This window comes from Saccoglossus kowalevskii, chromosome 15 (assembly GCF_978046115.1).
Source record: "Saccoglossus kowalevskii chromosome 15, keSacKowa6.1, whole genome shotgun sequence".
Classification (NCBI taxonomy): domain Eukaryota; kingdom Metazoa; phylum Hemichordata; class Enteropneusta; family Harrimaniidae; genus Saccoglossus; species Saccoglossus kowalevskii.
Genome location: NC_140655.1, coordinates 35107051 through 35130710, shown reverse-complemented (window position 1 = coordinate 35130710; position 23660 = coordinate 35107051). Strand labels below are relative to the sequence as shown.

The 23660-nt window shown below is 38.2% G+C and overlaps 1 protein-coding gene across 2 annotated transcripts; it reads left to right on the top strand.

The window, feature by feature from the left end:
- The first annotated feature begins 3504 nt into the window (after positions 1–3504).
- Positions 3505–8712, top strand: LOC102800457 (deoxyhypusine hydroxylase-like). 2 transcript variants are annotated; one of them, XM_085490759.1, is made up of 5 exons: positions 3505–3846; positions 6262–6338; positions 6803–7043; positions 7718–7974; positions 8048–8712. In XM_085490759.1, exons 1-5 carry the CDS (start codon positions 3573–3575, stop codon positions 8057–8059), a joined length of 861 nt encoding a protein of 286 aa, XP_085346885.1. In that variant the 5' UTR covers positions 3505–3572; the 3' UTR covers positions 8060–8712. The 2 variants fall into 2 exon arrangements, with proteins under 2 accessions (XP_085346885.1, XP_085346883.1); XM_085490757.1 differs by having other exon boundaries at positions 7718–8712.
- Positions 8713–23660: the final 14948 nt, after the last annotated feature.

Below are 23660 nucleotides of genomic sequence, written 5' to 3'. Positions count from 1 at the left end.
CACCTGTTCTCTTGTGTACTGTGTATCTATATGCTCTCTGCATTGTAATCAGCGAACGGGTGTTATCCAAACCTGTCAGAAAATCTTGCTAATTAGTTGAGTCACAAGCGCTAATGTTTTGTTAAGTTTTTTACGCATAAAAAGCGAAACAAATATTGGTTGATGGTTCACATCTTTCATACTATTTATATTATTTAATGAAAAAAAACTCAAATAGGCTACATATTGCAGTGGAGATAAATGAAAAAAAAATATACAAATGATATGCAAATTATTTTCATATACCACTATGTAATGTAATATTTTGTGTTGTGTGTTTATATTATTGAAACGAAATAAAAACATTGTTTAAATACAAAAGAATATAAGTTCATATACGGGGAAGTAGTAGAATAGCAGAACAACGTAGCTGACTTATATGCGCAGGTAGATGTACAGATTTAACGTAGCAGGTCATATTCTAAAATTGGAATGAATAACAGGCGATTTATATAAGCTTAAAATACGTCAGTTGAAACAAATTTCGCCATTCTCAACATAAACCCAAACAATATGTTATTATGAGACGCAACGTTCCTAACACAGCTGTATCAATTATATGTAAGGCGGCTATTTAGAATAACGCCTAGATATTTAATCTCGCTAACAATTGTTGGAAAAACACATCATGACATATATGAAGGCAATCAGGGTTGATCGTGTTACAAAATCTCATAATTTTGGATTTAGAAGCATTCACCTGCATACGTGCAGTTGACTTAATGCAGTAACTCGTAGCATCGAGGTATGACCGAAGTAAAATCCAGTCCTCGTCACCAAACTCCATCACTAATTATTGAAAAACTCGGCAACACCGTTCACAGCAGGCAGAGCCTGTTATTAGATTTAGTGCTTTGAATTATTCATGAGCAAATGACAGTGCAGGAAATATGTTTACGGTATATACTGTATATAGATTGTCATACGTTGAGCGTTGTGCACTGGCAATGTAACCAATTGCCGAATCTTTCAATTTTGGAGTTTTTGTTTAAAGTCCGAAACAATCACACGAAAGTGTTGGTTTACAGATATAAACCTGGATAAACTGTTTGCGGGGTTGGTCGTTTCTTACTGTTCTATTTGTTCACTGATGACTGTATTATTCCCCTTATATCAATGTAAATAAACGGTGTATTTGTTCATCATTATGGGAAAAACAAGTGTTGCAAGATAACCTTTTCAATAGAAGATTAAATATCAATAAAAACGTTTACATTCTCTGCGTACACATACATATGCAAATAGTTAATCTACTAGGAGGGTTACCCTGTAAACATCTGGTTGACCCAGAAATAGACAAAACTGGGGGAGGGGGGCAGGGGGAGTTATAGTTTTAACAAGACACTATTTTATTCAAGCCCCTTCGCTAAATGAAATCAAATCATTATCGCTTGGCCTGGTTATGTAATTTTACAATGGAATATCCACAACTGCGTTCTGGAAAATAAGCTCAAATTGCCCAGAGTATTTTTTGCCCAACGATAAATGAAAATAAATGAATAAAAATTTCACATAAACAGAGAAAAAAAAGATGTTTTCTCGTTTTCCCTTCTCGCTACCTCAATGTTATGTACTGTGTATCCATATGATCTATGCATTGTAATCCCTAGTGAAAGGGTGTGGTCCAAACCTGTCAGAAAATCATGCTAATTAGTTGAGTCACAAGCGCTAATGTTTTGTTAAGTTTTTTACGCATAAAAAGCGAAACAAATATTGGTTGATGGTTCACATCTTTCATACTATTTATATTATTTAATGAAAAAAAACTCAAATAGGCTACATATTGCAGTGGAGATAAATGAAAAAAAAATATACAAATGATATGCAAATTATTTTCATATACCACTATGTAATGTAATATTTTGTGTTGTGTGTTTATATTATTGAAACGAAATAAAAACATTGTTTAAATACAAAAGAATATAAGTTCATATACGGGGAAGTAGTAGAATAGCAGAACAACGTAGCTGACTTATATGCGCAGGTAGATGTACAGATTTAACGTAGCAGGTCATATTCTAAAATTGGAATGAATAACAGGCGATTTATATAAGCTTAAAATACGTCAGTTGAAACAAATTTCGCCATTCTCAACATAAACCCAAACAATATGTTATTATGAGACGCAACGTTCCTAACACAGCTGTATCAATTATATGTAAGGCGGCTATTTAGAATAACGCCTAGATATTTAATCTCGCTAACAATTGTTGGAAAAACACATCATGACATATATGAAGGCAATCAGGGTTGATCGTGTTACAAAATCTCATAATTTTGGATTTAGAAGCATTCACCTGCATACGTGCAGTTGACTTAATGCAGTAACTCGTAGCATCGAGGTATGACCGAAGTAAAATCCAGTCCTCGTCACCAAACTCCATCACTAATTATTGAAAAACTCGGCAACACCGTTCACAGCAGGCAGAGCCTGTTATTAGATTTAGTGCTTTGAATTATTCATGAGCAAATGACAGTGCAGGAAATATGTTTACGGTATATACTGTATATAGATTGTCATACGTTGAGCGTTGTGCACTGGCAATGTAACCAATTGCCGAATCTTTCAATTTTGGAGTTTTTGTTTAAAGTCCGAAACAATCACACGAAAGTGTTGGTTTACAGATATAAACCTGGATAAACTGTTTGCGGGGTTGGTCGTTTCTTACTGTTCTATTTGTTCACTGATGACTGTATTATTCCCCTTATATCAATGTAAATAAACGGTGTATTTGTTCATCATTATGGGAAAAACAAGTGTTGCAAGATAACCTTTTCAATAGAAGATTAAATATCAATAAAAACGTTTACATTCTCTGCGTACACATACATATGCAAATAGTTAATCTACTAGGAGGGTTACCCTGTAAACATCTGGTTGACCCAGAAATAGACAAAACTGGGGGAGGGGGGCAGGGGGAGTTATAGTTTTAACAAGACACTATTTTATTCAAGCCCCTTCGCTAAATGAAATCAAATCATTATCGCTTGGCCTGGTTATGTAATTTTACAATGGAATATCCACAACTGCGTTCTGGAAAATAAGCTCAAATTGCCCAGAGTATTTTTTGCCCAACGATAAATGAAAATAAATGAATAAAAATTTCACATAAACAGAGAAAAAAAAGATGTTTTCTCGTTTTCCCTTCTCGCTACCTCAATGTTATGTACTGTGTATCCATATGATCTATGCATTGTAATCCCTAGTGAAAGGGTGTGGTCCAAACCTGTCAGAAAATCATGCTAATTATTTGAGTCACAAGCGCTATTGAAACAAGTTTTTTTACACATAAAAAGCGAATAAAATATTGGTCGATGGTTCAGATATTTTATGCTATTTATATTATTTAATGAAAAAAACTCAAATATGTAGACAACATATTGCGTTGGAGATAAATGGAAAAAAAACAATATGCAAATGAGGATCAGGCTGAATGCAATTGGTGGGCTGCTAATGCTACGGCACATGTACACTAACCGAATCATTTTATTTACTCATTGCGAGCTGTTCTCATTTTCATTCAACATTCAGAATGCCGGATATTGGTTGTGCCAACAAGTTGGGAGCTGTTCTGTGTGACACACAGCAGCCACTCGAAGAGCGAGTCCGCGCAATCTTTACGCTTCGCAACATTGGAGGAAAAGATGCCATCGACAATCTAAACAAGTGCTTAGGTGATCGCTCGGCATTGTTAAAACATGAAGCGGCCTATTGTATGGGACAAATGCAAGACCCACACGCAATACCATATCTGATGAATGTGTTGGAAGATACGGAACAAGAGACCATAGTTCGCCACGAAGCAGGTATGTTGCAAATCGCAAGCAATATTCTTGGTGACGCATTTTTTTTATTCGTTCAAATATTATATTAAATTAGGACTCAGCAGTTACACTTGTATAACTACCCTGATAATGTGATAGGGCCATTACGCCAGTACCTTCAGAACAGTATTTCTGCCAAAACAGCCAAAATGCGAAATGGATCCTCTTTGCAGGCTCTATTTGTATGGTTTCGAACATTTCCTCACATTATTTAGATTTAAGCATCGATTTTGAGGGGTTTTCAATAGATGTTCCTAGCTGCACATACTGACACTGAATTTGAAAAAAGTCGTAATTCAATAACTTAAAAAAGGACACTATTTGGTGACACACTCTTATGTATCTTTCCTAATAGAGCAGAGGTAGCGACACGAAATTTTACACGGGGGCGAGATCTACTCACTAACCCGTGTATTCTAACTGTAGCATTACACTAAAAAGTAGTCTGCAACGTATCAGCAACCTTGCTGTACGCATCCAATGTGGCTTGAACAGACATGAACCTGTCTCCATTGCAAGATCAGCTCTTGGTTGGCCAACCATTTAAGACAGACAAACTAAACACTTTAATAAACTAGTTTACAAATGCAAGCAATATTTAGTCCCACCATATTTATCTGACCTTCTCATTTCAAACTCTGCCATCCATTCCTACAACACCAGAAATCGATTTCATATTTCAAAATCTCACAATCGCTCTTTTAAATATCCCGCAGCTACAGCTGCTAATAATATTGTATAATTTTATCTTACTACTTTGTTGTCAATTCATATTTTACCCCATTTATGCATTTTATCGTTTTGTTCAGACTGCTATGTTATTGTCATTTTTTTATTGTAACTTTATCATATTATTTCGTAGTCATTTTATCATTTTATTTTATACCCTATTTATGCTTTTCTTTATTGTGTTCTCGTCATTTTTGCAGTGGATTGTTTAATTCTATGTTAAATTTTATATCTATATGCTGTGCATGAACAACCATATATGGATGTACTGTTCTGAATGAATAAATTACAAATTACAACCTCACTCGGGGGTCCGGGGGCATGCCCCCCCGAAATTTTTTTTTAATCTAGACCTTCTGAAACGCTATTTCCTGCACTTTTAGGGGCAAATGTTGCTGTCACAGAGGGTTTCAGCTCGATTTTGAAATGGCGTCGTCCCCCAACATTTTTTCGAGGGGAGACTGCCCCCTTTGCCCCTCCCTATGACGCCGCCACTGTAGAGAAAATCTTCCCCATCAACTGAAACCAATGATTCTTTGTCAATTTCCTGTCACTAAAGGTGGTTTAGTGGTACCTATCGTCATCAACTCCGGACTATATACATTTTAATTTCTTCTTCAAAACTGTGTACCAGAATATTTTTTTATTTACCAGTTATTTACAGTACAGATACAGTATTTTTAATATACTATTTATTAGAAGTAATCCTATTATAAAATAGGTTCATTTCGTGACAACAAATTGAGATTTAATTTTAGTGAATATTGTTATTTCTTATTTTTGTTAATTCTGTTGCACTATGATGTACCATGCATGGCCACAGCGCTCTGGGAATTTTCTCATTTTATGACAGAAACTGTAATATTAAAAACAAATAAAAATTGCTATAAACACGACTAAATTGGAAGGGGTTTGTCAGATTTGTACGTATCATGAACCTATTGCGTTATTTGAAGCAAAAAATGTTATTCTAGTAAACAAAAAGATTTTCTACTTTTGAAATAAAATGCTCAGACAAAACGTGTTTTTTCTTCAAAACCGTAAGCCAGCAAGAATAAATATGTACTGATGTACTGACGCCAAGCCCCAGAGTGTAACAATAAATCTTGCCTACGTGACTGAATTTCCCCAAATGTACGCCATTTAGGCGACAAATCACGTGATCCAGCATGACGTGTGACATGACCAAAATAGTACGATCCAACTGGCGATATCACCGTATAGCGCGTGTTAAGACTGCATCAATTCAAGTCAATCTGCTCCATGCCGTGCTGCTTATAGTAGCACATGTTTCTTTTTCAATCATTTTAACATTTGTTTAAATAAATCGAAGTATCTTTCAGTAAAATAAAAACCTTCGACCATTGTCTCGTATGCCGAATTTAACACACAATTTAAACATCGCTTGTTACAATATCAAAACAAAATTTTATGAACAATATTGTTGTCGTAACACTTTGTTTTACACATTCGATTTAGATTTCGTCTGATGAAAACTATTTTTATTATACGTATAATCACTGTAGACAAAATAGTGTACATGTGTACACGATATATGTATTGATTTATTGAAGAAATGCTGATTTGTTTGCTTCAAAAACATGACAATCAAAATCCAATGCGTTAGTCATACATGTTCTGTAAGGCAGTTGTTTCATCTACTTACAGCGGAAGCTCTTGGTGCTATTGGTTCAGATACAGCAGTCAATATACTAAAGAAGTATGCTACAGACCAAAACGTAGAGGTAATGTATATTGTTACTGTAATGAACAATGATCTAATATACTCTAGACTCATTTTGATTCCGACATGGACACATTTTATCTTGCCGTTACCCTCTAAATCATTTCTACAAGAACATAAGGAGCGAATATACTGAAATATAACAACTTTATAAATAAAGTATCTTTCGACTATAAGTATCTATAAGGTATCTAGTAAATCTACTATTTTATAGAAATTTTCAGTTTTGCTTTTAGCATTCACACTTTTTGTAAGAAACAAAAACAAATTAATGTAAAATTATTTACAGGTACAACCTTTCGAGCATGTATCACTTTATTTGCTATTCGTGTGTGTCCATTCTACATCCATGATCCGTGAATATTGTTTCTATAATTTATCTTTATCCAATGATTTAATTCAATGTATAACTACATTACTACAGCTGGACATGCGCTGATGCGTTCATTTTGTTTTAAATGATAGATTGCAGAAACCTGTCAACTGGCACTGGACAGAATAGAGTGGGTGAATAATGAAGAACAAGAGCAGCTACCCGAAAGTCCCTATCCAACCGTGGACCCAGCTCCTGCTGCAAAGGACAACAACGTTGAGTCTTTGAGAAAGACTTTACTGGATGACAAACTATCTATGTTTGAGAGATACAGAGCAATGTTTGCGTTGAGAAATAAGGGCTGCAAGCAATCCGTACTTGCTTTGGCTGAAGGTTTGTATAGTTTATAACTTTACGAGATACAATTTAGACTCATTCATTCAATAAATTAAACAAATGTTAATGATATTCAAGAAAGAGTGACATTCACGAATATTGAAGTCACTGGTGTTTCTCGGATGTGAATTGCAATATCCCAAAACGTATACAGCATGTTTGGAAAGTAGAGCAGTCTGTACTCTTATTGTTACATCGGAATTTCAGGTATGGGAGCGTATCACCCGCCTATTACACTCGCACAATAATATTGTCAAAAACCTAGTAGTTGATCATGCAAAATATCGCAAATTTGAAGTCATGACAGTCTGATCTAAGACATGATTGCCTTGCTTATTCACATATTAATGTGAACACGTACTGCCTTACCAACGACATCGTATTAAAAAATGATCAATAGTTGTATTGTTTAATGATCGACTCATTACACAGTTATTACTTTAAATAGTTCACAAACGGCACAAAAATAAATGATAGGTATAAGCAAATTGCAGTATACTATCTAGTTTGTGAGTTTCCTTGATAGCCCAGCTATTGACATTACATGCAAATGAGGTTGACATAAGTCCAGCTTTCCCATATAAAAACATACTATTGTACCAGCCAAAACCCGAAGTAGACGTTTACTAAAAATTGTTCTTTGAGTAAATTACATTTATTTCTATGTTTAGGTCTGGGTTGCAGTAGCATACTGTTTCGACACGAGATTGCATATGCACTTGGCCAGATGGAAAACGAAGGTGGTGCAAACCAGCTGATCGCATCTTTGCAGAATTCCAATGAGAGCCCACTGGTTAGACATGAATGTGCAACAGCCCTGGCAGCAATTGGTAGAGCAGACTGCGTACAGGCATTGAATGATAACATCAATGATGGCGAGAGTGTTGTGAGTGAGAGTTGTGAGCTCGGATTAAATATGTATATGTATTCACTCATGAAATAAGTTGTGTTGAGTTGAATTGAGTTGAGTTGAGTTAAGTTGAGTTGAGTTAAGTTAAAGTAAGTTGAGTTAAGTTAAAGTGAGTTAAGTTAAAGTAAGTTAAGTTGAGTTAAGTTGAGTTGAGTTGAGTTAAGTTAAGTTAAGTTAAGTTAAGTTAAGTTAAGTTGAGTTGAGTTGAGTTGAGTTGAGTTGAGTTGAGTTGAGTTGAGTTGAGTTGAGTTGAGTTGAGTTGAGTTGAGTTGAGTTGAGTTGAGTTGAGTTTTGAGTTGTTGAGTTGTTGAGTTGAATTAAGTTGAGTTAAGTTAAGTTAAGTTAAGTTAAGTTAAGTTGAGTTGAGTTGAGTTGAGTTGAGTTGAATTAAGTTGAGTTAAGTTAAGTTAAGTTAAGTTAAGTTAAGTTGAGTTGAGTTGAGTTGAATTAAGTTGAGTTAAGTTAAGTTAAGTAAAATACTAATAGTCAGATATTGATTTGAGATATTCGCGAACGTGTTTATTCCACAATCTATTTCGCCATTACTGCTATATCAAATTGGCATAAATCGACTCAACTTTCGTTACAAATCAAACAATAAAATAACGTTCCAGACAAATCCAAACGATCGTTATCTGTGATCTGAGTGGTTGAATCGATATAGTCATGTTAAATAGTAATTATATTTTGAAACAAGTAATCTACTGTACTATTTCTAGTCACCGTTGTGCTATCAATAAATTAGGATTATGACAATACTTTAGTTGTGTCATTTTGTTTGTGTGTTATACTTAGTTGGCTGGTAAATATAACTACAGGCATATTCAAAACATATAAACGCGTAACACGATGGATTCTAACTGACAGCAGCAAAACACTTCCTGAATAGACAGATTTGAAAAATGAATGCGAAACCTAAAAGTAGATGGGCTACATTAATTCATATAAAGCCAGTGCGACCTTTAGAAATTGTATTATTTGTATGTTGTCCAGAATGAATATTTTACAAATGCATGTACAGATACTATAGAGATACGCGTTTTCAATATTTGATGAAGTTTGTGAATTTACACTATCAATATTTACCTTACGAAAATGAAGCTGGTATAGTAAATAAACTGCGTATTTCCGCTGACCGAGTGAATCCACATTGATTTGACACCCCCTCTCGTAGATATGATAGCCTAGCAACCGGGAAACTTGGCACATCCCAAACAAATTTATTGAATAACATTTTAAATTAAATGTGACAACTGTGTATTTTCGAGATGGGCGCGTTCAAGATATTGAATGTTGTTCATGTATATTCAAATCAGCAGTTAAATATTTAAAATATACGTTATTGTGGCACTATTTTATCTGAAGCCCCAGAAGTCATGACGATACGATATACATTGCGTTGATTGCTATATTGTGAAAAATAAATTACTTGGACTTGATTAAAATAAAATATTTACAGTGGTATGTATAATGCTTTCAGAAAAGCGATTTTCTCGTTATGAACGTAAAACATTGATAAATTTGAAAAAATTCCGTTGACCAGAACGATCGCCGTGCAGTCATCGCATATGAATACACTCTCTTGTGCTCGTCGTTGATTGGTCGGTCGATTAATCACAGTGGTAGTATTTTTAAAGATGTTTTACTTTGACCCACATCGTAGAAAACCGCGGGAATTATTATAGCCAAGCCAGTTGTCTCAATTGAATTTGAATGAAACGTTCGATGAATGTTAAATATTAGTCATAAAAAAATGCATTGTGTAAATTCGAATATTTTATAGTTAATGTAATCGATTGTAAGAGTTTTGAGTTTTTTAAAAATTAGACCATCAAACTGAACACAATTGGTAGCTGGCTGATGTTGGTGGCTTTCACTGCCATAGCTTATTTCTCACTGTTTCCTCGTCAAGGTAATATTCCTGATTAGGTACGTTGCCTGAATTTGGTATGTAACCACTGGCTAAATATTACGTTCTCGTTCACTGTCGTATGCTGCTACCCTTTCGTTGACGGTGTAATAAAAACACTGACTCTCCACGGCTTCCATTGTTTTCTGCAGCGAGAGCCACGAGGGAGAACTTTCAAAAGCTGACCGACGTCGACACAGTAACATAAATTATATGGAAAAACATTTGGAATACTTGGAATGCACATAACATTATGTTTTGTACTAAATTGCGCTGAAACGAATGAATTACGTTTATTTACACTGCCCTGATGTTCTGTGTGAAAATATAAAATAGCAACAATCACGTGATTGATATTTTCATTTGGAACACAGTAGTTTTCATTTTTATAACAATATAAATGAATGGATAACTCAATTTCTTGTATGCTAAATGTGGTTACCATTACACTTAAGAACAAGTACACGTCCACCAGCAATGATAAACACTAACAAATATCACATTTTATTAGGAAAATATTTATTATATACGAGTCGCTATACAAATTTAATCCTTTCTCTTATAACACATTTTATCAACTCTATTTTAAAATAAACAAAAACTAAGCAATATAACTATTTAACCATCTTGTATGAATCCAGTGCCCGCCTACCTGTACTCTACTTGGAATCGCGGTAAAGGACGTGAACGACCACACAGTGTACAAGTGATTTCATTCAAGGATGTGATTATCCTGGCCAATCATAGGTGTCCCAACTAAATACTTCGCAGACTATTACTAAGTGATCTGACTTTCAATGCGTCACCTGCTCCTGGAGATTGTATTGGCCAATCATGTTCAATTGGTTCTGTTGGTGTACACGTGTTTGGCTTTGTTTCCAATGTTAACACAAGATTCATATATTAAATATATCGTAAGTGGATGACGTTATATTACAAACGTGGAATTTGAATTTGTGTTGACTTTGTAAACAAGTGAAGTGCGAGCAATATCTAGTTACTGTCCATCACCTGGAAAATCTCCAGAGAATGCCCGTGCACTGTTAAAGCAGAGTGTTTCTATTTTGCTTTGAAGCAAATGACAAAGGTGTTAAAAGAGAAAGACATGGCCAAAACAAAACAAAACAAAACGTACCAAACAAAACGGTTACTGCGACATGATGAACAATTACCGAAATGTACCATAGATTGTGAAATAGAATCCAGCAGTAAAACTTAAGTGTAATCACACAAGTGACATTCAGTGCAAGAATTGTTCTTTATTACAAATATTTATCATACGTATAGGCATAGCCAATACAATTGTACTTTATTACAAATATTTATCATACGTATAGGCATAGCCAATACAATTGTACTTTATTACAAATATTTATCATACGTATAGGCCTAGCCAATACAATTGTACTTTATTACAAATATTTATCATACGTATAGGCATAGCCAATACAATTGTACTTTATTACAAATATTTATCATACGTATAGGCATAGCCAATACAATTGTACTTTATTACAAATATTTATCATACGTATAGGCATAGCCAATACAATTATACTTTATTACAAATATTTATCATATGTATAGGCATAGCCAATACAATTGTACTTTATTACAAATATTTATCATACGTATAGGCATAGCCAATACAATTGTACTTTATTACAAATATTTATCATACGTATAGGCATAGCCAATACAATTGTACTTTATTACAAATATTTATCATACGTATAGGCATAGCCAATACAATTATACTTTATTACAAATATTTATCATATGTATAGGCATAGCCAATACAATTGTACTTTATTACAAATATTTATCATACGTATAGGCATAGCCAATACAATTGTACTTTATTACAAATATTTATCATACGTATAGGCATAGCCAATACAATTATACTTTATTACAAATATTTATCATATGTATAGGCATAGCCAATACAATTGTACTTTATTACAAATATTTATCATACGTATAGGCATAGCCAATACAATTATACTTTATTACAAATATTTATCATATGTATAGGCATAGCCAATACAATTGTACATTATTACAAATATTTATCATACGTATAGGCATAGTCAATACAATTGTACTTTATTACAAATATTTATCATACGTATAGGCATAGCCAATACAATTGTACTTTATTACAAATATTTATCATACGTATAGGCATAGCCAATACAATTGTACTTTATTACAAATATTTATCATACGTATAGGCATAGCCAATACAATTATACTTTATTACAAATATTTATCATATGTATAGGCATAGCCAATACAATTGTACTTTATTACAAATATTTATCATACGTATAGGCAGAGCCAATACAATTGTACACTATTACAACTATTTATCATACATATGTCATCTTAGCTGATTCAACAAGTCACGAGGGACCCCGACTCACTGTGTAGAGAATCGAAATGTCACAATAGTGGTCGAAGCTTTTATCGAACGTCCATCAAATGAGGTGCACAAAATCATAGATCAAAGCTTGAACTACAGCGATGATGCATCCCATAAATCCATGGGCTGAGACAGATTGTTTACAAAAAGCGATACTATAATATCTTTATTCATTGATATTGAAACAAAAACAAGTCTTTATCCCAATATGTGAACAGTGCTACATAAGCTATTATATTGTGACCGTACCTGATGCAGCATATGTTTTGTTTACATTACGTAAAATGTGTTGTAGACCTGTTGTACCGGACAGAACATCACGCACCAAGATACATTGTATGAAATATTATATTTCATACAGGCTGTGATATATTTCATGCAATCAGACAGGCTGTGTTGTAAGTGAGTTCTCCTACAATCAGACAGACTGTGTTGTAAGTGTGTTCTCCTCAAATCAGAAAAGGCTGTGTAAGTGTGTTGTCGTCAAATCAGACAAGCTGTGTTGTAAGTGTGTTCTTTTCAAATCAGACAGGCTGTGTTGTAAGTGTGTACTCTTCAAATCAGACAAGCTGTGTTGTAAGTGTGTTCTCTTCAAATCAGACAGGCTGTATTGTAAGTCTGTTCTCTTCAAATCAGACAGGCTGTGTTGTAAGTGTGTTCTCTTCAAATCAGACAGGCTGTGTTGTTAATGTGTTCTCTTCAAATCAGACAGGCTATGTTGTAATTGTGTTCTCTTCAAATCAGACAGGCTGTGATGTAAGTGTGTTCTCTTCAAATCAGACAGGCTGTGTTATAAGTGTGTTCTCATCCAATAAGACAGGCTGTGTTGTAAGCGGGTTCTCCTTAAATCGGACAGGCTGTGTTGTAAGTGTGTTCTATTCAAATCAGACAGGCTGTGTTGTTAATGTGTTCTCTTCAAATCAGACAGGCTATGTTGTAATTGTGTTCTCTTCAAATCAGACAGGCTGTGATGTAAGTGTGTTCTCTTCAAATCAGACAGGCTGTGTTATAAGTGTGTTCTCATCCAATAAGACAGGCTGTGTTGTAAGCGGGTTCTCCTTAAATCGGACAGGCTGTGTTGTAAGTGTGTTCTATTCCAATCAGAAAGTCTGTGTTGTAAGTGTGTTCTCTTCACATCAGACAGGCTGTGTTGTAAGTATGTTCTCTTCAAATCATACAGGCTGTGTTGTAAGTGTGTTCTCTTCAAATCAGACAGGCTGTGTTGTAAGTGTGTTCTCTTCAAATCAGACAGGCTGTGTTATAAGTGTGTTCTCATCCAATAAGACAGGCTGTGTTGTAAGTGTGTTCTCCTCAAATCAGACAGGCTATGCTGTAAATGTGTTCTCTTCAAATCAGACAGGCTGTGTTATAAGTGTGTTCTCTTCAAATCAGACAGGCTGTGTTGTAAGTGTGTTCCCTTCAAACCAAACAGGCTATGTTGTAAGTGTATTCTCTTCAATTCAGACAGGCTGTGATGTAAGTGTGTTCTCCTCCAATAAGACAGGCTGTGTTGTAAGCGTGTTCTCATTAAATCGGACAGGCTGAGTTGTAAGTGTGTTCTCCCCAAATCCAACAGGCTGTGTTTTAAGTGTGTTCTCCTCAAATCGGACAGGCTGTGTTGTGTGTTCTCTTCAAATCGGACAGGCTGTGTTGTAAGTGTGTTCTCGTCAAATCAGACAAGCTGTGTTGTAAGTGTGTTCTCCTCAAATCCGACAGGCTGTGTTGTAAGTGTGTTCTCTTCAAATCAGACAGGCTGTGTTGTACGTGTGTTCTCTTCAAATCAGACAGGCTGTGTTGTAAGTGTGTTCTCCTCAAATCAGACAGGCTGTGTTGTAAGTGTGTTCTCTTCAAATCAGACAAGCTGTGTTGTAAGTGTGTTCTCTTCACATCAGACATGCTGTGTTGTAAGTGTGTTCTACTCCAATCAGACAGGCTGTGTTGTAAGTGTGTTCTCCTCAAATCAGACAGGCTGTGTTATAAGTGTGTTCTCCTCAAATGAGACAGGCTGTGTTGTAAGTCTGTTCTCCTCAAATCAGACAGGCTGTGTTGTAAGTGTGTTCTCTTCAAATCAGACAGGCTGTGTTGTAAGTGTGTTCTCCTCAAATCAGACAGGCTGTGTTGTAAGTGTGTTCTCCTCAAATCCGACAGGCTGTGTTGTAAGTGTGTTCTCTTCAAATCAGACAGGCTGTGTTGTAAGTGTGTTCTCTTCAAATCAGACATGCTGTATTGTAAGTGTGTTCTCCCCAAATCCGACAGGCTGTGTTGTAAGTGTGTTCTCCTCAAATCTGACAGGCTGTGTTGTAAGTGTGTTCTCTTCAAATCAGACAGGCTGTGTTGTAAGTGTGTTCTCCTCAAATCAGACAGGCTGTGTTGTAAGTGTGTTCTCTTCAATTCAGACAGGCTGTGCTGTGTGTTCTCCTCAAATCAGACAGGCTGTGTTGTAAGTGTGTTCTCTTCAAATCAGACAGGCTGTGTTGTAAGTGTGTTCTCCTCAAATCCGACAGGCCGTGTTGTAAGTGTGTTCTCAAATCCGACAGGCTGTGTTGTTAGTGTGTTCTCCTCAAATCCGACAGGCTGTGTTGTGTGTTCTCCTCAAATCAGACAGGCTGTGTTGTAAGTGTATTCTCTTCAAATCAGACAGACTGTGTTGTAAGTGTGTTCTCTTCAAATCAGACAGGCTGTGTTTTAAGTGTGTTCTCTTCAAATCAGACAGGCTGTGTTGTACGTGTGTTCTCTTCAAATCAGACAGGCTGTGTTGTAAGTGTGTTCTCCTCCAATCCGACAGGCTGTGTTGTAAGTGTGTTCTCTTCAATTCAGACAGGCTGTGTTGTAAGTGTGTTCTCTTCAAATCAGACAGGCTGTGTTGTAAGTGTGTTCTCCTCAAATCAGACAGGCTGTGTTGTAAGTGTGTTCTCTTCAAATCAGACAAGCTGCGTTGTAAGTGTGTTCTCTTCACATCAGACATGCTGTGTTGTAAGTGTGTTCTCCTCAAATCAGACAGGCTGTGTTGTAAGTGTGTTCTCTTCAATTCAGACAGGCTGTGTTGTGTGTTCTCCTCAAATCAGACAGGCTGTGTTGTAAGTGTATTCTCCTCAAATCAGACAGGCTGTGTTGTAAGTGTGTTCTCCTCAAATGAGACAGGCTGTGTTGTAAGTCTGTTCTCCTCAAATCAGACAGGCTGTGTTGTAAGTGTGTTCTCTTCAAATCAGACAGGCTGTGTTGTAAGTGTGTTCTCCTAAAATCAGACAGGCTGTGTTGTAAATGTGTTCTCCTCAAATCAGACAGGCTGTGTTGTAAGTGCGTTCTCCTCAAATCCGTCAGGCTGTGTTGTAAGTGTGTTCTCTTCAAATCTGACAGGCTGTGTTGTAAGTGTGTTCTCTTCAAATCTGACAGGCTGTGTTGTAAGTGTGTTCTCCTCAAATCCGACAGGCTGTGTTGTAAGTGTGTTCTCCTCAAATCCGACAGGCTGTGTTGTAAGTGTGTTCTCCTCAAATCTGACAGGCTGTGTTGTAAGTGTGTTCTCCTCCAATCAGACAAGCTGTGTTGTAAGTGTATTCTCTTCAAATCAGACAGGCTGTGATGTAAGTGTGTTCTCCTCCAATAAGACAGGTTGTGTTGTAAGCGTGTTCTCCTTAAATCGGACAGGCTGTGTTGTAAGTGTGTTCTCTTCAAATTAGACAGGCTGTGTTGTAAGTATGTTCTACTCCAATAAGACAGACTGTGTTGTGTGTTCTCAAATCCGACAGGCTGTGTTGTAAGTGTGTTCTCCTCAAATCCGACAGGCTGTGTAGTAAGTGTGTTCTCTTCAAATCAGACAGGCTGTGTTGTAAGTGTGTTCTCCTCAAATCAGACAGGCTGTGTTGTTAAGTGTGTTCTCCTCAAATCCGACAGGCTGTGTTGTAAGTGTGTTCTCCTCAAATCCGACAGGCTGTGTTGTAAGTGTGTTCTCCTCAAATCGGACAGGCTGTGTTGTGTGTTCACTTCAAATCGGACAGGCTGTGTTGTAAGTGTGTTCTCCTCAAATCAGACAGGCTGTGTTGTAAGTGTGTTCTCCTCAAATCCGACAGGCTGTGTTGTAAGTGTGTTCTCTTCAAATCAGACAGGCTGTGTTGTAAGTGTGTTCTCTTCAAATCAGACAGGCTGTGTTGTAAGTGTGTACTCCTCAAATCAGACAGGCTGTGTTGTAAGTGTGTTCTCTTCAAATCAGACAAGCTGTGTTGTAAGTGTTTTCTCTTCACATCAGACATGCTGTGTTGTAAGTGTGTTCTACTCCAATCAGACAGGCTGTGTTGTAAGTGTGTTCTCCTCAAATCAGACAGGCTGTGTTGTAAGTGTGTTCTCCTCAAATGAGACAGGCTGTGTTGTAAGTCTGTTCTCCTCAAATCAGACAGGCTGTGTTGTAAGTGTGTTCTCTTCAAATCAGACAGGCTGTGTTGTAAGTGTGTTCTCCTCAAATCAGACAGGCTGTGTTGTAAGTGCGTTCTCCTCAAATCAGACAGGCTGTGTTGTAAGTGCGTTCTCCTCAAATCCGACAGGCAGTGTTGTAAGTGTGTTCTCTTCAAATCAGACAGGCTGTGTTGTAAGTGTGTTCTCTTCAAATCAGACATGCTGTATTGTAAGTGTGTTCTCCCCAAATCCGACAGGCTGTGTTGTAAGTGTGTTCTCCTCAAATCTGACAGGCTGTGTTGTAAGTGTGTTCTCCTCAAATCAGACAGGATGTATTGTAAGTGTGTTCTACTCCAATCAGACAGGCTGTGTTGTAAGTGTGTTCTCCTCAAATCAGACAGGCTGTATTGTAAGTGTGTTCTACTCCAATCAGACAGGCTGTGTTGTAAGTGTGTTCTCCTCAAATCAGACAGGCTGTGTTGTAAGTGTGTTCTCCTCCAATCAGACAGGCTGTGTTGTAAGTGTGTTCTCCTCAAATCAGACAGGCTGTGTTTTAAGTGTGTTCTCCTCAAATCAGACAGGCTATGCTGTAAGTGTATTCTCCTCACATCAGACAGGCTGTGTTGTATGTGTTTTGTCCTCAAATCAGACAAGCTGTGTTGTAAGTGTGTTCTCTTCAAATCAGACAGGCTGTGTTGTAAGTGTGTACTCTTCAAATCAGACAGGCTGTGTTGTAAGTGTGTACTCTTCAAATCAGACAGGCTGTGTTGTAAGTGTTTTCTCTTCAAATCAGACAAGCTGTGTTGTAAGTGTTTTCTCTTCAAATCAGACAGGCTGTGTTGTACGTGTGTTCTCTTCAAATCAGACAGGCTGTGTTGCACGTGTGTTCTCTTCAAATCAGACAGGCTGTGTTGCAAGTGTGTTCTCTTCAAATCAGACAGGCTGTGTTGTAAGTGTGTGCTGTTCAAATCAGACAGGCAGTGTTGTAAGTGTGTTCTCTTCAAATCAGACAGGCTGTGTTGTAAGTGTGTTCTACTCCAATCAGAAAGTCTGTGTTGTAAGTGCGTTGTCCTCAAATCAGACAAGCTGCGTTGTAAGTGTGTTCTCTTCAAATCAGACAGGCTGTGTTGTAAGTGTGTTCTACTCCAATCAGAAAGTCTGTGTTGTAAGTGCGTTGTCCTCAAATCAGACAAGCTGCGTTGTACGTGTGTTCTCCTCAAATCCGACAGGCTGTGTTGTGTGTTCTCCTCAAATCAGACAGGCTGTGTTGTAAGTGTATTCTCTTCAAATCAGACAGACTGTGTTGTAAGTGTGTTCTCTTCAAATCAGACAGGCTGTGTTTTAAGTGTGTTCTCTTCAAATCAGACAGGCTGTGTTGTACGTGTGTTCTCTTCAAATCAGACAGGCTGTGTTGTAAGTGTGTTCTCCTCAAATCCGACAGGCTGTGTTGTAAGTGTGTTCTCTTCAATTCAGACAGGCTGTGTTGTAAGTGTGTTCTCTTCAAATCAGACAGGCTGTGTTGTAAGTGTGTTCTCCTCAAATCAGACAGGCTGTGTTGTAAGTGTGTTCTCTTCAAATCAGACAAGCTGCGTTGTAAGTGTGTTCTCTTCACATCAGACATGCTGTGTTGTAAGTGTGTTCTCCTCAAATCAGACAGGCTGTGTTGTAAGTGTGTTCTCTTCAATTCAGACAGGCTGTGTTGTGTGTTCTCCTCAAATCAGACAGGCTGTGTTGTAAGTGTATTCTCCTCAAATCAGACAGGCTGTGTTGTAAGTGTGTTCTCCTCAAATGAGACAGGCTGTGTTGTAAGTCTGTTCTCCTCAAATCAGACAGGCTGTGTTGTAAGTGTGTTCTCTTCAAATCAGACAGGCTGTGTTGTAAGTGTGTTCTCCTAAAATCAGACAGGCTGTGTTGTAAATGTGTTCTCCTCAAATCAGACAGGCTGTGTTGTAAGTGCGTTCTCCTCAAATCCGTCAGGCTGTGTTGTAAGTGTGTTCTCTTCAAATCTGACAGGCTGTGTTGTAAGTGTGTTCTCTTCAAATCTGACAGGCTGTGTTGTAAGTGTGTTCTCCTCAAATCCGACAGGCTGTGTTGTAAGTGTGTTCTCCTCAAATCCGACAGGCTGTGTTGTAAGTGTGTTCTCCTCAAATCTGACAGGCTGTGTTGTAAGTGTGTTCTCCTCCAATCAGACAAGCTGTGTTGTAAGTGTATTCTCTTCAAATCAGACAGGCTGTGATGTAAGTGTGTTCTCCTCCAATAAGACAGGTTGTGTTGTAAGCGTGTTCTCCTTAAATCGGACAGGCTGTGTTGTAAGTGTGTTCTCTTCAAATTAGACAGGCTGTGTTGTAAGTATGTTCTACTCCAATAAGACAGACTGTGTTGTGTGTTCTCAAATCCGACAGGCTGTGTTGTAAGTGTGTTCTCCTCAAATCCGACAGGCTGTGTAGTAAGTGTGTTCTCTTCAAATCAGACAGGCTGTGTTGTAAGTGTGTTCTCCTCAAATCAGACAGGCTGTGTTGTTAAGTGTGTTCTCCTCAAATCCGACAGGCTGTGTTGTAAGTGTGTTCTCCTCAAATCCGACAGGCTGTGTTGTAAGTGTGTTCTCCTCAAATCGGACAGGCTGTGTTGTGTGTTCACTTCAAATCGGACAGGCTGTGTTGTAAGTGTGTTCTCCTCAAATCAGACAGGCTGTGTTGTAAGTGTGTTCTCCTCAAATCCGACAGGCTGTGTTGTAAGTGTGTTCTCTTCAAATCAGACAGGCTGTGTTGTAAGTGTGTTCTCTTCAAATCAGACAGGCTGTGTTGTAAGTGTGTACTCCTCAAATCAGACAGGCTGTGTTGTAAGTGTGTTCTCTTCAAATCAGACAAGCTGTGTTGTAAGTGTTTTCTCTTCACATCAGACATGCTGTGTTGTAAGTGTGTTCTACTCCAATCAGACAGGCTGTGTTGTAAGTGTGTTCTCCTCAAATCAGACAGGCTGTGTTGTAAGTGTGTTCTCCTCAAATGAGACAGGCTGTGTTGTAAGTCTGTTCTCCTCAAATCAGACAGGCTGTGTTGTAAGTGTGTTCTCTTCAAATCAGACAGGCTGTGTTGTAAGTGTGTTCTCCTCAAATCAGACAGGCTGTGTTGTAAGTGCGTTCTCCTCAAATCAGACAGGCTGTGTTGTAAGTGCGTTCTCCTCAAATCCGACAGGCAGTGTTGTAAGTGTGTTCTCTTCAAATCAGACAGGCTGTGTTGTAAGTGTGTTCTCTTCAAATCAGACATGCTGTATTGTAAGTGTGTTCTCCCCAAATCCGACAGGCTGTGTTGTAAGTGTGTTCTCCTCAAATCTGACAGGCTGTGTTGTAAGTGTGTTCTCCTCAAATCAGACAGGATGTATTGTAAGTGTGTTCTACTCCAATCAGACAGGCTGTGTTGTAAGTGTGTTCTCCTCAAATCAGACAGGCTGTATTGTAAGTGTGTTCTACTCCAATCAGACAGGCTGTGTTGTAAGTGTGTTCTCCTCAAATCAGACAGGCTGTGTTGTAAGTGTGTTCTCCTCCAATCAGACAGGCTGTGTTGTATGTGTGTTCTCCTCAAATCAGACAGGCTGTGTTTTAAGTGTGTTCTCCTCAAATCAGACAGGCTATGCTGTAAGTGTATTCTCCTCACATCAGACAGGCTGTGTTGTATGTGTTTTGTCCTCAAATCAGACAAGCTGTGTTGTAAGTGTGTTCTCTTCAAATCAGACAGGCTGTGTTGTAAGTGTGTACTCTTCAAATCAGACAGGCTGTGTTGTAAGTGTGTACTCTTCAAATCAGACAGGCTGTGTTGTAAGTGTTTTCTCTTCAAATCAGACAAGCTGTGTTGTAAGTGTTTTCTCTTCAAATCAGACAGGCTGTGTTGTACGTGTGTTCTCTTCAAATCAGACAGGCTGTGTTGCACGTGTGTTCTCTTCAAATCAGACAGGCTGTGTTGCAAGTGTGTTCTCTTCAAATCAGACAGGCTGTGTTGTAAGTGTGTGCTGTTCAAATCAGACAGGCAGTGTTGTAAGTGTGTTCTCTTCAAATCAGACAGGCTGTGTTGTAAGTGTGTTCTACTCCAATCAGAAAGTCTGTGTTGTAAGTGCGTTGTCCTCAAATCAGACAAGCTGCGTTGTACGTGTGTTCTCTTCACATCAGACAGGCTGTGTTTTAAGTGTATTCTATTCAAATCATACAGACTGTGTTGTAAGTGTGTTCTCATCCAATAAGACAGTCTGTGTTGTAAGTGTGTTCTCTTCAAATCAGACAGGCTGTGTTGTAAGTATGTTCTACTCCAATAAGACAGACTGTGTTGTGTGTTCTCAAATCCGACAGGCTGTGTTGTAAGTGTGTTCTCCTCAAATCCGACAGGCTGTGTTGTAAGTGTGTTCTCTTCAAATCAGACAGGCTGTGTTGTAAGTGTGTTCTCCTCAAATCAGACAGGCTGTGTTGTAAGTGTGTTCTCTTCAAATCAGACAGGCTGTGTTGTAAGTGTGTTCTCCTCAAATCCGACAGGCCGTGTTGTAAGTGTGTTCTCAAATCCGACAGGCTGTGTTGTTAGTGTGTTCTCCTCAAATCCGACAGGCTGTGTTGTGTGTTCTCCTCAAATCAGACAGGCTGTGTTGTAAGTGTATTCTCTTCAAATCAGACAGACTGTGTTGTAAGTGTGTTCTCTTCAAATCAGACAGGCTGTGTTTTAAGTGTGTTCTCTTCAAATCAGACAGGCTGTGTTGTACGTGTGTTCTCTTCAAATCAGACAGGCTGTGTTGTAAGTGTGTTCTCCTCAAATCCGACAGGCTGTGTTGTAAGTGTGTTCTCTTCAATTCAGACAGGCTGTGTTGTAAGTGTGTTCTCTTCAAATCAGACAGGCTGTGTTGTAAGTGTGTTCTCCTCAAATCAGACAGGCTGTGTTGTAAGTGTGTTCTCTTCAAATCAGACAAGCTGCGTTGTAAGTGTGTTCTCTTCACATCAGACATGCTGTGTTGTAAGTGTGTTCTCCTCAAATCAGACAGGCTGTGTTGTAAGTGTGTTCTCTTCAATTCAGACAGGCTGTGTTGTGTGTTCTCCTCAAATCAGACAGGCTGTGTTGTAAGTGTATTCTCCTCAAATCAGACAGGCTGTGTTGTAAGTGTGTTCTCCTCAAATGAGACAGGCTGTGTTGTAAGTCTGTTCTCCTCAAATCAGACAGGCTGTGTTGTAAGTGTGTTCTCTTCAAATCAGACAGGCTGTGTTGTAAGTGTGTTCTCCTAAAATCAGACAGGCTGTGTTGTAAATGTGTTCTCCTCAAATCAGACAGGCTGTGTTGTAAGTGCGTTCTCCTCAAATCAGACAGGCTGTGTTGTAAGTGTGTTCTCCTCAAATCAGACAGGCTGTGTTGTAAGTGCGTTCTCCTCAAATCAGACAGGCTGTGTTGTAAGTGCGTTCTCCTCAAATCCGACAGGCAGTGTTGTAAGTGTGTTCTCTTCAAATCAGACAGGCTGTGTTGTAAGTGTGTTCTCTTCAAATCAGACATGCTGTATTGTAAGTGTGTTCTCCCCAAATCCGACAGGCTGTGTTGTAAGTGTGTTCTCCTCAAATCTGACAGGCTGTGTTGTAAGTGTGTTCTCCTCAAATCAGACAGGATGTATTGTAAGTGTGTTCTACTCCAATCAGACAGGCTGTGTTGTAAGTGTGTTCTCCTCAAATCAGACAGGCTGTATTGTAAGTGTGTTCTACTCCAATCAGACAGGCTGTGTTGTAAGTGTGTTCTCCTCAAATCAGACAGGCTGTGTTGTAAGTGTGTTCTCCTCCAATCAGACAGGCTGTGTTGTAAGTGTGTTCTCCTCAAATCAGACAGGCTGTGTTTTAAGTGTGTTCTCCTCAAATCAGACAGGCTATGCTGTAAGTGTATTCTCCTCACATCAGACAGGCTGTGTTGTATGTGTTTTGTCCTCAAATCAGACAAGCTGTGTTGTAAGTGTGTTCTCTTCAAATCAGACAGGCTGTGTTGTAAGTGTGTACTCTTCAAATCAGACAGGCTGTGTTGTAAGTGTGTACTCTTCAAATCAGACAGGCTGTGTTGTAAGTGTTTTCTCTTCAAATCAGACAAGCTGTGTTGTAAGTGTTTTCTCTTCAAATCAGACAGGCTGTGTTGTACGTGTGTTCTCTTCAAATCAGACAGGCTGTGTTGCACGTGTGTTCTCTTCAAATCAGACAGGCTGTGTTGCAAGTGTGTTCTCTTCAAATCAGACAGGCTGTGTTGTAAGTGTGTGCTGTTCAAATCAGACAGGCAGTGTTGTAAGTGTGTTCTCTTCAAATCAGTCAGGCTGTGTTGTAAGTGTGTTCTACTCCAATCAGAAAGTCTGTGTTGTAAGTGCGTTGTCCTCAAATCAGACAAGCTGCGTTGTACGTGTGTTCTCTTCACATCAGACAGGCTGTGTTTTAAGTGTATTCTATTCAAATCATACAGACTGTGTTGTAAGTGTGTTCTCATCCAATAAGACAGTCTGTGTTGTAAGTGTGTTCTCTTCAAATCAGACAGGCTGTGTTGTAAGTATGTTCTACTCCAATAAGACAGACTGTGTTGTGTGTTCTCAAATCCGACAGGCTGTGTTGTAAGTGTGTTCTCCTCAAATCCGACAGGCTGTGTTGTAAGTGTGTTCTCTTCAAATCAGACAGGCTGTGTTGTAAGTGTGTTCTCCTCAAATCAGACAGGCTGTGTTGTAAGTGTGTTCTCTTCAAATCAGACAGGCTGTGTTGTAAGTGTGTTCTCCTCAAATCCGACAGGCCGTGTTGTAAGTGTGTTCTCAAATCCGACAGGCTGTGTTGTTAGTGTGTTCTCCTCAAATCCGACAGGCTGTGTTGTGTGTTCTCCTCAAATCAGACAGGCTGTGTTGTAAGTGTATTCTCTTCAAATCAGACAGACTGTGTTGTAAGTGTGTTCTCTTCAAATCAGACAGGCTGTGTTTTAAGTGTGTTCTCTTCAAATCAGACAGGCTGTG

Bases quoted from the DNA above. Each gene is read 5' to 3' on its own strand.
- LOC102800457 (XM_085490757.1), top strand. From the start codon at position 3,573: ATGCCGGATATTGGTTGTGCCAACAAGTTGGGAGCTGTTCTGTGTGAC. The intron at 6,339-6,802 runs GTAATGTATATT...TTTAAATGATAG, and splicing joins CTACAGACCAAAACGTAGAG to ATTGCAGAAACCTGTCAACT. The intron at 7,044-7,717 runs GTTTGTATAGTT...TTCTATGTTTAG, and splicing joins CGTACTTGCTTTGGCTGAAG to GTCTGGGTTGCAGTAGCATA.